The sequence below is a fragment of the Phyllobates terribilis genome, unplaced genomic scaffold (assembly GCF_046119375.1).
Source record: "Phyllobates terribilis strain yellow unplaced genomic scaffold, ASM4611937v1 Scaffold_7__3_contigs__length_470593459, whole genome shotgun sequence".
Lineage (NCBI taxonomy): Eukaryota > Metazoa > Chordata > Amphibia > Anura > Dendrobatidae > Phyllobates > Phyllobates terribilis.
In genome coordinates, this window is record NW_027362767.1 from 446,774,452 (window position 1) to 446,787,685 (window position 13,234).

General features: G+C 48.1%; 1 protein-coding gene across 4 annotated transcripts in view; it reads left to right on the forward strand.

Annotated features, from left to right (window-relative positions):
- Positions 1 to 13,234, forward strand: part of PCDH11X (protocadherin 11 X-linked) — a 1,985,008-nt gene that overhangs the window by 321,713 nt on the left and 1,650,061 nt on the right. For all 4 annotated transcript variants that reach the window (XM_073642177.1, XM_073642178.1, XM_073642180.1 and 1 more), the window contains exon 3: positions 5,758 to 8,244. In XM_073642177.1, coding sequence (XP_073498278.1) covers positions 5,758 to 8,244 — 2,487 coding nt within the window. The remainder of the gene's footprint in view (positions 1 to 5,757; positions 8,245 to 13,234) is intronic.

Consider the following 13,234-nt stretch of genomic DNA (forward strand, 5'->3'; position numbering starts at 1 on the left):
CATAATGTATATTTCCCTACAAACAGCAGAATGTATAGAGAATGTTTTATTATCCTGCCAATAAAAGGGAAACATCAGCAATAACTACAGAAGAACAATAATAAAATCTCTGCTCTCTACAAGAAAACCAATTATTTCCTGTAAAAATCTGAAATTCAGAAGTTTATACAAATCATCAAATATGACTGAGGGCCGAGCCGCCCATCCCTGCAGAGCAGCGCCCATCCCTGCAGAGCAGCGCCCATCCCTGCAGAGCAGCACCCATCCCTGCAGAGCAGCGCCCATCCCTGCAGAGCAGCGCCCATCCCTGCAGAGCAGCTCCCATCCCTGCAGAGCAGCGCCCATCCCTGCAGAGCAGCGCCCATCCCTGCAGAACAGCACCCATCCCTGCAGAGCAGCCCCCATCCCTGCAGAGCAGCTCCCATCCCTGCAGAGCAGCGCCCATCCCTGCAGAGCAGCGCCCATCCCTGCAGAGCAGCTCCCATCCCTGCAGAGCAGCGCCCATCCCTGCAGAGCAGCGCCCATCCCTGCAGAACAGCACCCATCCCTGCAGAGCAGCCCCCATCCCTGCAGAGCAGCTCCCATCCCTGCAGAGCAGCGCCCATCCCTGCAGAGCAGCTCCCATCCCTGCAGAGCAGCGCCCATCCCTGCAGAGCAGCGCCCATCCCTGCAGAACAGCACCCATCCCTGCAGAGCAGCCCCCATCCCTGCAGAGCAGCTCCCATCCCTGCAGAGCAGCGCCCATCCCTGCAGAGCAGCTCCCATCCCTGCAGAACAGCACCCATCCCTGCAGGGCAGCGCCCATCCCTGCAGAACAGCACCCATCCCTGCAGAGCAGCGCCCATCCCTGCAGAGCAGCGCCCATCCCTGCAGAACAGCACCCATCCCTGCAGGGCAGCGCCCATCCCTGCAGAACAGCACCCATCCCTGCAGAGCAGCGCCCATCCCTGCAGAGCAGCGCCCATCCCTGCAGAACAGCACCCATCCCTGCAGGGCAGCGTCCATCCCTGCAGAGCAGCGCCCATCCCTGCAGAACAGCACCCATCCCTGCAGAACAGCGCCCATCCCTGCAGAGCAGCGCCCATCCCTGCAGAGCAGCACCCATCCCTGCAGAGCAGCTCCCATCCCTGCAGAGCAGCCCCCATCCCTGCAGAGCAGCTCCCATCCCTGCAGAGCAGCGCCCATCCCTGCAGAGCAGCGCCCATCCCTGCAGAACAGCACCCATCCCTGCAGGGCAGCGTCCATCCCTGCAGAGCAGCGCCCATCCCTGCAGAACAGCACCCATCCCTGCAGGGCAGCGTCCATCCCTGCAGAGCAGCGCCCATCCCTGCAGAACAGCACCCATCCCAGCAGAGCAGCGCCCATCCCTGCAGAGCAGCGCCCATCCCTGCAGAGCAGCGCCCATCCCTGCAGAACAGCACCCATCCCTGCAGGGCAGCGCCCATCCCTGCAGAGCAGCGCCCATCCCTGCAGAGCAGCGCCCATCCCTGCAGAGCAGCGCCCATCCCTGCAGAGCAGAAACCATCCCTGCAGAGCAGCTCCCATCCCTGCAGAGCAGCCCCCATCCCTGCAGAGCAGCTCCCATCCCTGCAGAGCAGCACCCATCCCTGCAGAACAGCACCCATCCCTGCAGAGCAGCACCCATCCCTGCAGAGCAGCGCCCATCCCTGCAGAGCAGCTCCCATCCCTGCAGAGCAGCTCCCATCCCTGCAGAACAGCGCCCATCCCTGCAGAACAGCGCCCATCCCTGCAGAGCAGCGCCCATCCCTGCAGAGCAGCTCCCATCCCTACAGAGCAGCGCCCATCCCTGCAGAGCAGCGCCCATCCCTGCAGAACAGCGCCCATCCCTGCAGAACAGCGCCCATCCCTGCAGAACAGCGCCCATCCCTGCAGAGCAGCGCCCATCCCTGCAGAACAGCGCCCATCCCTGCAGAGCAGCGCCCATCCCTGCAGAGCAGCGCCCATCCCTGCAGAGCAGCGCCCATCCCTGCAGAGCAGCACCCATCCCTGCAGAGCAGCGCCCATCCCTGCAGAACAGCGCCCATCCGTGCAGAACAGCGCCCATCCGTGCAGAGCAGCGCCCATCCCTGCAGAGCAGCGCCCATCCCTGCAGAGCAGCGCCCATCCCTGCAGAGCAGCGCCCATCCCTGCAGTACAGCGCCCATCCCTGCAGAGCAGCGCCCATCCCTGCAGAACAGCGCCCATCCCTGCAGAGCAGCGCCCATCCCTGCTGAGCAGCGCCCATCCCTGCAGAACAGCGCCCATCCCTGCAGAGCAGCGCCCATCCCTGCAGAGCAGCGCCCATCTCTGCAGAGCTGCGTCCATCCCTGCAGAACAGCACCCATCCCTGCAGAGCAGCGCCCATCCCTGCAGAGCAGCGCCCATCCCTGCAGAGCAGCGCCCATCCCTGCTGAGCAGCGCCCATCCCTGCAGAGCAGCGCCCATCCCTGCAGAACAGCACCCATCCCTGCAGAGCAGCGCCCATCCCTGCAGAGCAGCGCCCATCCCTGCAGAGCAGCGCCCATGCCTGCAGAGCAGCGCCCATCCCTGCAGCTGCGGGGACACGGAGAGGGGCATATCTGGGCCCCTCCTAATGGGCGAGGGGTGCCTGCCATAAATACTACCGCCATACTGTACTTTATAGCTGTGGCACGCTGCCATACATTGAACAGACAGATGCCATAGGGTTAATAAATAATAGTATTATAAGATACCCACATAATACCACCACATGGTGCCAATAGCCTATATAATAGTCACAGATAGAGAAGAATATACCAACATAATACTGATATCCATTGCCCCATACCATGAACATGTAACGGTGCCACATGGTGCTGAGATACCAGTGCCATGGAATATTTACATTATTCTGCCATCCAGTGAATAGGTGATAGTCCTACTCAGTGAGCACAAGTGTCATAAAGTGCTCAGTTACCAATATAGTACCCACTTAATGACACCACATGGCAGTTTGCACCAATTGTCTGGCACGAAATTGCTTGAAATTTTGCAAAATGTTTTCAGAACTTATAGATGAAAGTGGGCGGAGCTTAGCCAGGAGGGGCGGAGCGTAAATTCCAAAAATATTTTTCACCCGCCCCTAACCGGTGTTTATTTCTAGCTGAGGCACACGGCAGCTGACGGATACCCCAAATTCATCATCATGCGCTCAACTCTTAATGAATTTGGCGCATCTTACTTCAGCGCCCTCTTCATCAAGACGAAGTGCAAAACACAATTCCTGATGAATCGGGGAAATGTAGCCGGACACAGTTGTATTTTGCACTTTTTTGACCTTATCTTTGGTGTTTATCATTTGCACCTTTATTCTTCTTTTAACTTGTGCTTTTGTTTTTTTCTGTTTTTTTTATTTGCATTAGTTGTTGGGGTTTTGGGTTTTAAGATCTTTTTGGCTGATTCTTCAATTGGAACTTTTTAAAAAGTAACACAATGTTTGGGAGAATGTTCTCCAGTCTACCCATTGGAATGATTTTATGTACATCTGCAATTTTTGCACAAATTTTACAACATTTTATAGGACCATGTGACCATTGCGCTAAAATGTAGTAAAAAAAAAAAAAAAAGGTTATTGACAAGACGAAAGAGTATTTTTGACTATGCAACAAATTCATGAAACACGTTTCCATTTTGAAGAATTTGGAGCAGAAAATATCCATGAATACAACAAGACAAAAAAAAAGAAATGTGACTTAAAAAAATGCAAGTTAAATCTGGGCCATAACTATGTAATAGTGACATATAATGCCAAGTAACAGCTGCATAATGTCATGGGTTTACCGCGACAGAGAGGGGCCAGAAGACCGCGCTGTCTGGTTTCACACACTCCTGCACTGGTTAGAAGCACTTCACCATCATATTAAACGGTGCAGTTTTTTTCCTTGCTAGCAGTACAAGGGTTAATCTGTTCAGTTGAAGCTCCTAGAGCTTTCCTACCTGGACTGTCTCAGCTGTTCAGTGTTGGTCACTCCCTCTGCTATATATACTCACCTCTGGCACTAGAGCTCCAACTCCAAACCTGGCAATAAGAACTAACACTGGCAATCCCCAGTGTTAGTTCTTACTGCCTGGTTTGGAGTTGGAGCTGTAGTTCTTGGTTGGAGTTGGTGTTTGAAGATTTGTTCAGGAGATTGTTGCTTGGAGTTTTGTTTTTTGTGCACCTCGTCATCCTCTCCTATTTTGGTTTCCCTTTCCTTATCTCCCCCGTGTTCCACTCTGTTGTTTGCTAAGTGTATTTTGTATGATAGTTATTTTCACTTATCCCTGTCCTTGTTCCCCTGTTTGCCTGGTTAGTGTGTTCCTATACACTATGGCTTCCCACCTTCCTGGGTGGGGACAGATAGGGGTTGATATAGGAGCATAGCAAGGCACGAGAACCCGGCGTCTCCACCTTCAGGAGTAATCTGGGGGACAGGGATAGACTAGGGCGCCCCTAGTTCTAGGGACCTGGTTAGCGTCCAATGTCCCAACACCATCGTGACACATAACCTCTACATAACACCGCCATACAGTGACTAAATAGTAGTCCCATAAAGTAATCCCATGAGAGCCTTTCGTAGTAATAATACCCCATTAATTCCTAGTGCCTAATTAATGCCATAAAAGTGGCCATATAAGTTTTTGACAAGATCCCAAGGGATGAGCGCAGTATGGACCCTGCCTGGCAGAACCTGCTTTTAAACACCGAGGGGAAAATGCCCATCCTGCCCATGGTACGATCCTGCACTAATTAATATAACTTAGACATCGTATCAGCATCTGAGCCTCTGCTGAAATGAATTGATTATTTCTGTAATGTATTTGGGTAAATAAATTGCAAATTAAAATAAAACTCTTCGTTCGGAGGGTTTTCCTTGGCATCCGCCGGTCGCCTTGTTAGAGATTTCTTGAGTTAATCAGTATATAAATATATTTTCGGGGAATTTATTTTCATGCTTACTGGCAGCGCGGACCCATCTGGGTGAGAAAATTAGATTAACATCTCTAAAAGTGTATTTAATTTATTAGCTTAACCCGCTTTAAGGAACGGATAATGTAATTATGCTTATTCGCATGCAGACGAAAGTTACTGAGAGGTATGGAAAGTAGATGGGTGGGAGGAAGAAAATCACCCCCGGGGCTGCCGTAATGGGGGAGGGAAACCTGCTCATTAGCTGCAAAGCGTAATTCAACGTCAAGAACATTTCGCAGCTGAAATCTATGGAAAAAGTCAAACATGGTTGAGTTGTTGGATCAGTGTCATTTTCCATCCTATTTAAATACGTAACTATGTAACTTAGCAAATACTTTGCTTTTTTGTTTGTGGATCAGTTTTGGACGAGTAGATGAAATGATAAATTTCCATGTGCATTAGTTCTCCTGTAATTGCTAACATTAGAGCTACATAGACCACTTCGATCGTGGATTCCGTGCTGAATCCGGTCATCAGTATGGTGCAAATAAAGGTCCAAATATCTCCTAAGCTGAAAGGTCCCCAGGTTGCTGCCTAGAAACCCAACCTGCCACATGGGCCTTCCCAAAATCATCCCCCCCAGGGTGTATAATGTCATGTATGGGACGCTTGGGTGTCAGTAATGTTGGGTGATAATGGTCTCCATGGATAGTTTATGACTTGTACTGATGGAAGGTCGTGGTTCATTGGTTCCTTTATTGATACTTTTTGATTGTGTTGTACTTGACATCATGGTTCCAAAAAATATTTATTTAATGTTTTTTTTTTGTTCTTTATTATTTCAGAGCCAAAATGTCTTTGGACTTGATGTCATTGAAACACCTGAAGGAGACAAGTGGCCCCAACTTATCGTCCAGCAGAGTCTGGACAGGGAACAGAGGGATACTTACGTCATGAAGATCAAAGTGGAAGATGGTGGGAATCCTCCAAGATCCAGCACGGCCATTTTGCAAGTCACCGTCACCGACGTCAATGATAACCGTCCTGTTTTTAAGGATAAAGACATTGAGGTGAATATTGCAGAAGATGCAGCTGTGGGGACGTCTGTGACACAGCTTCACGCGACCGATGCCGACCTTGGCTCCAATGCCAAGATTCATTTTTATTTTGGAAACCAGATCTCCAACATTGCCAGGCGCCATTTTGCCATTGATAACAATACTGGATTAATTACAGTTAAGGAGCCCCTGGACCGGGAAGAATCTCACTACCATAAATTGACAGTCTTAGCGAGTGATGGCAGTTCGACTCCATCGCGAGCCACCGTCACCATCAATATCACCGACATCAATGATAACATTCCATCTATCGATACAAGGTATATCATTAACCCAGTGAATGGAACCGTGCAAATATCCGAGAAGGCTCCGATAAATACAAAAATCGCCCTAATCACCGTTACCGATAAGGATGCCGATCTCAATGGCAAGGTGACTTGTTTCACAGACCACGACGTTCCCTTCAGGTTAAAGCCCGTGTTTGACAATCAGTTTCTATTGGAAACAGCCGCCCCTCTGGATTATGAAACCACCAGGGAATATGCAATCAAAATTGTTGCCTCCGATTCTGGAAAGCCACCTCTCAACCAGTCCGCCATGCTTCTTATTAAAGTAAAGGACGAGAACGACAATCCTCCAGTTTTCACTCTTCCGGTCATTGGTCTGTCTTTTATTGAAAACAACCCACCTGGCACCGAGCTGACCAAAATCAGTGCAACCGATGCAGACAGCGGGCGTAACGCCGAGCTCAGTTATATGCTAGGTCCCAATTCCCCATCCATATTTAACCTTGATAGGCGGACGGGTATTCTCACCGCTGTCAGGAAACTGGACAGGGAGAAGCAGGACCGGTATACCTTTACCGTCATTGCCAGGGACAATGGAATGCCTTCTCTACAAACCAACACCACCGTGACCTTATCAGTCCTGGATCAAAATGATAACAGTCCCTCATTCACCCATAACGAATACAACTTTTATGTGCCAGAGAATCTACCGAGCTATGGCACCGTTGGTCTCATCACGGTAACGGATGAAGATTTAGGCGATAACGCCGAGTTTACGCTCTCACTTGTTAATGCAAGGGATAATTTTATAATTGATCCCCATACAGGGGTTATTAAGCCAAATATAACCTTTGACAGGGAGCAACAAGGTTCCTATACTTTTCAGGTGAAAGCCGTGGATCGAGGAACCCCTCAAAAGTCTTCAACCGTAAAAGTGACTATATTTGTCGAGGATGTCAACGATAACCGACCCGTATTCGTCATCCCGTCCACTAATTATTCATATGAATTGGTGCCAACCTCAACCAACCCAGGCTCTGTTGTAACCAAAGTCTTTGCCGTGGATAATGACACCGGGATAAATGCTGATTTACGTTACAGTATCGTAGGAGGAAACTCGAGGGGTCTATTCACCATTGATGAAAGGAGTGGGAATATTAGCTTGAAGGAGAAAATTCTGGCTGGTGATCATGGTTTACACCGGCTCATCATAAAAGTAAATGACTCGGGGAAGCCCGAGCCGTTTCACACTCTTGCTCTTGTCCACTTATTTGTCAATGAAACCATCACCAATGGATCTTACGTTCAAGAACTTGTGAGAAGAAACATGGAGACACCGGTCGGACAGAACATCGGAGATGGAGAGATAACACCGCAAACCAACGACTACGTCAAAATCATCATTGCAATCATCGCAGGGACCATGACTGTGATTTTGGTAATTTTTGTCACCGCTCTGGTTCGTTGCCGCCAAACTCCACGCCACAAAGTGGTTCAGAAGAACAAGCAGAGCGGAGAGTGGGTTTCTCCAAACCAGGAAAACAGGCAAATTAAGAAAAAGAGGAAGAAGAAGAAGCGCTCTCCAAAAAACCTCCTCCTTAATTTCGTTACTATAGAAGAATCTAAGACGGAGGATCCTGCCCATGAACACATCAACGGCACGTTGGACATCCCGGTGGAGTTAGAAGAGCAAACCATGGGGAAATACAATTGGGGCACCACTCCGACTACATTCAAACCTGATAGTCCAGATTTGGCCAAGCACTACAAGTCCGCTTCTCCACAACCAACCTTCCAGATAAAGCCTGAGACACCGGTTCCTCCCAAAAAACATCATGTCATTCAGGAACTACCGCTGGACAACACATTTGTTGTGGGCTGTGACTCATTGTCCAAGTGCTCCTCCAGCAGCTCGGATCCTTACAGTGTCTCGGAGTGCAGTTGTCAGGGAGGCTTCAAGGCGCCTGGTCCCATCCACACACGACAGGTAATTTTCAAAAATATTCCTTTTGTGTCATTTATTACTGGAATTTTTGAACTTTACTTTGTTTTAACTCCTTTTTCTGCCTTAGAAACCTTCACATCCTAGCCAAAGAAATAGTCACTGTTTGGCGAAGGCCTAAGTCACAAACACCTACTGATTCGTCTGTGCTAGAACTAGTTTCAGACATAGGTCTTTTTTTTTTTTGCAGAGCTTTTTAGTAATTTTTTTTAATGTTTTTGTACTTTTCACTTTTTTTTTTTTGGAGGGTGGGGGAGGTGAATGGGGGGTGCAAAAATGCATTACAAGCTGTAGGTTTTTCTGACACATTTCCCACTTTCAGTGAGCTCCTGGTGTTATTATCTAAACGCAGCATGCTTTATGTATGATGTATTATCACTTGTGTCTCCCTGTATAAATCTAACACATAAAATGAATGCACGTGTGTATAAATAATGAGGGAACCCATCAAATCTTGTCTGGTGGAACAGAAATCCTATACAATTAGCATTGTGACCGCTGCGGCCTGCAGATGGCAATGCCGCTCTCTGCAGTTTGGTTTAAGATTCTGAAGAAACAATGTGAGGGCAGTAACTGGATTGTGTGCGCCGGACGCGCAGGACTCGGTCATCTGGGCCAGGTGCAAAGCAATAAAGCTGTGCAGAATCTGATAAGCGCGCCTTAATGGTAATGGAATGGCCGCTTCCGCCGGACTGAGCCTTATTGCAGGCTTTTCTCCAGGAAGACGGCTTTCTTAAGGAAAAGCAATGAGCAGAAGGTAAGGAGGGTAATGCTGTAGCTCCCAATTTTCTTTATGAAGGAGCATTATCAGATTATTCCAGCTCAGTCTAGATAAAGACCAGAAGCTGAAGTGCTGGCTTATTGCTGATGCCACCCGTATAATATCCAATGTCCACCTGCTGCATGCAATGGGGGCACCATAGCTGTAGAGAGACATCATACAATACATACAATGGGGACACCATAGCTGTAGAAAGACATCATACAATACATACAATGGGGGCACCATAGCTGTAGAGAGACATCATACAATGCATGCAATGGGGACACCATAGCTGTGGAAAGACATCATACAATACATGCAATGGGGGCACCATAGCTGTGGAAAGACATCATACAATACATGCAATGGGGACACCATAGCTGTAGAGAGCCATCATACAATACATGCAATGGGGACACCATAGCTGTAGAGAGCCATCATACAATACATGCAATGGGGACACCATAGCTGTGGAAAGACATCGTACAATACATGCAATGGGGGCATCATAGCTGTAGAAAGACATCATGCAATGCATGCAATGGGGGCATCATAGCTGTAGAGAGACATCATACAATACATGTAATGGGGGCACCATAGCTGTGGAAAGACATCGTACAATACATGCAATGGGGGCATCATAGCTGTAGAAAGACATCATACAATGCATTCAATGGGGACACCATAGCTGTGGAAAGACATCATACAATACATGCAATGGGGACACCATAGCTGTGGAAAGACATCATGCAATGCATGCAATGGGGGCACCATAGCTGTAGAAAGACATCATACAATACATGCAATGGGGGCACCATAGCTGTGGAAAGACATCATACAATACATGCAATGGGGGCACCATAGCTGTAGAGAGACATCATACAATACATGCAATGGGGACACCATAGCTGTAGAGAGACATCATACAATGCATGCAATGGGGGCACCATAGCTGTAGAGAGACATCATGCAATACATGCAATGGGTGACCCATAGCTGTAGAAAGACATCATACAGTGCATGCAATGGGGGCACCATAGCTGTAGAGAGACATCATACAATACATGCAATGGGGGCACCATAGCTGTGGAAAGACATCATACAATCCATGCAATGGGGGCACCATAGCTGTGGAAAGACATCATACAATACATGCAATGGGGAAACCATAGCTGTAGAAAGACATCATACAATGCATGCAATGGGGGCACCATAGCTGTAGAGAGACATCATACAATGCATGCAATGGGGGCACCATAGCTGTAGAAAGACATCATACAATACATACAATGGGGGCACCATAGCTGTAGAAAAACATCATACAATGCATGCATTGGTTGCACCATAGCTGTGGAAAGACATCATATAGTGCATGCAATGGGGAAACCATAGCTGTGGAAAGACATCATACAGTGCATGCAATGGGGGCACCGTAGCTGTAGAAAGACATCATACAATACATGCAATGGGGGCACCATAGCTGTAGAAAGACTCCATACAATGTATGCAATGGGGGCACCATAGCTGTAGAAAGACATCATGCAATACATGCAATGGGGGCACCATATCTGTACAAAGACATCATACAATACATGTAATGGGTGACCCATAGCTGTAGAAAGACATCATGCAATACATGTAATGGGTGACCCATAGCTGTAGAAAGACATCATGCAATACATGTAATGGGTGACCCATAGCTGTAGAAAGACATCATGCAATACATGTAATGGGGGCACCATAGCTGTGGAAAGACATCATACAATACCTGCAATGGGGGCACCATAACTGTGGCAAGACTTCATACAATGCACGCAATGGGGGCACCATAGCTGTAGAAAGACATCATACAATACATGCAATCGGGGCACCATACCTGTGGAAAGACATCATGCAATGCATGCAATGGGGGCATCATAGCTGTAGAAAGACATCATGCAATGCATGCAATGGGGGCACCATAACTGTGGCAAGACTTCATACAATGCATGCAATGGGGGCTCCATAGCTGTAGAAAGACATCATACAATGCATGCAGTGGGGGCACCATAGCTGTAGAGAGACATCATACAATGCATGCAATCGGGGCACCATAGCTGTAGAAAGACATCATGCAATGGGGGCATTATAGCTGTAGAAAGAGATCATACAATGGGGCACCATAGCTGTAGAAAGACATCATACAATGGGGGCATTATAGCTGTAGAAAGAGATCATACAATGGGGGCATCATAGCTGTAGAAAGATATCATACAATGGGGGCACCATAGCTGTAGAAAGACATCATACAATGGGGGCACCATAGCTGTAGAAAGACATCATACAATGGGGGCACCATAGCTGTAGAAAGACATCGTACAATGGGGGCACCATAGCTGTAGAAAGACATCATACAATGGGGGCACCATAGCTGTAGAAAGACATCATGCAATGGGGGCATTATAGCTGTAGAAAGAGATCATACAATGGGGGCATCATAGCTGTAGAAAGATATCATACAATGGGGGCACCATAGCTGTAGAAAGACATCATACAATGGGGGCACCATAGCTGTAGAAAGACATCATACAATGGGGGCACCATAGCTGTAGAAAGACATCATACAATGGGGGCACCATAGCTGTAGAAAGACATCATACAATGGGGCACCATAACTGTAGAAAGACATCATACAATGGGAGCACCATTGCTGTAGAAAGAGATCATACAATGGGGCACCATAGCTGTAGAAAGACATCATACAATGGGGGCACCATAGCTGTAGAAAGACATCATACAATGGGGGCACCATTGCTGTAGAAAGACATCATACAATGGGGGCACCATAGCTGTGGAAAGACATCATACAATGGGGGCACCATAGCTGTAGAAAGACATCATACAATGGGGGCACCATTGCTGTAGAAAGAGATCATACAATGGGGCACCATAGCTGTAGAAAGACATCATACAATGGGGGCACCTTTGCTGTAGAAAGACATCATATAATGGGGGCACCATAGCTGTAGAAAGACATCATACAATGGGGGCACCATAGCTGTAGAAAGACATCATATAATGGGGGCACCATAGCTGTAGAAAGACATCATACAATGGGGGCACCATTGCTGTAGAAAGACATCATACAATGGGGTCACCATAGCTGTAGAAAGACATCATACAATGGGGGCACCATAGCTGTGGAAAGACATCATACAATGCATGCAATGGGTGTAACCACAGGGCAGCATCCACTATGGGGAGGCCGTCTATGTGCATCATATTTGGGGCTGCACCCTTGTTTCTGGAAAGTGCAGAGCTTAGTAGCGAAATGCAGCCCCTTATTGCTAAAGGTGGTTATATATTGGAGTGGGCGCCATTCCTAGTTTCCTACAAGTCCTCATAGTGACCGGTTACACCCATGTAATGGTGAACTAGCCGTATCTTGTATTTTCCTCATTTGGCCGCATTCGACCTCCCGTCCCTTCCTTCCATCATTCATAGTAATCGCTCTCGCTGGGTGGAGGGGGCGCTGTCTGGGCCCCAAAAAAGCGGATCCACCTTCTGCTTCCCAGATAATTATACGCACGGCTCAAAGTCTTAGTGTTTCATACTGTAAAGGGTCCGAGGAGCTGAACCTATGAAACCTTGTAAAGGGAGGTCTATAGGCACGCATGGTCCAAAGCCATTGTGGGAGCTGAAACCATGGAATAAGGAACAATGGCTGACAAAATAGCAACTAAATGATACATTGTATATTGACCCATATGACTATATTGCTATTAATGTATCCTGAGTACAGGGTTGGACTGTGACCCCTGTACGGTCACTAGCCACAGATCAGGGGAGCAGAGCCCATCACATAAGGAACAAGAGCGGAGAAAATAACAAAACATGGTGCTAAAATAGATACATTGCAGGTGCGACCCGTCCATAGCATCAGACCATGCGGTTACTATGGGGTCCATGAGTGAGGCGGTCCGGTGCTGCACGGTCATTATAATTTCAAGGGTGTGCTCATCCTCAGGATATGGGCACCATTGAACAGAGCGGAGGGTGAGGGAACCAATGGCACAGTTCTACCTGCACTTGTGAGTCTGAGACCGGCGCGCTGCAGGCGCGAGGACGCTACTACATTGCTGTTCTCACACTGCGCAGACGAGAAAAGCTCCGGGGGAGCGAATGTAGGCGAGTAGTGTTTATATTTTACATATCAATGCTGGGGAGAATCAT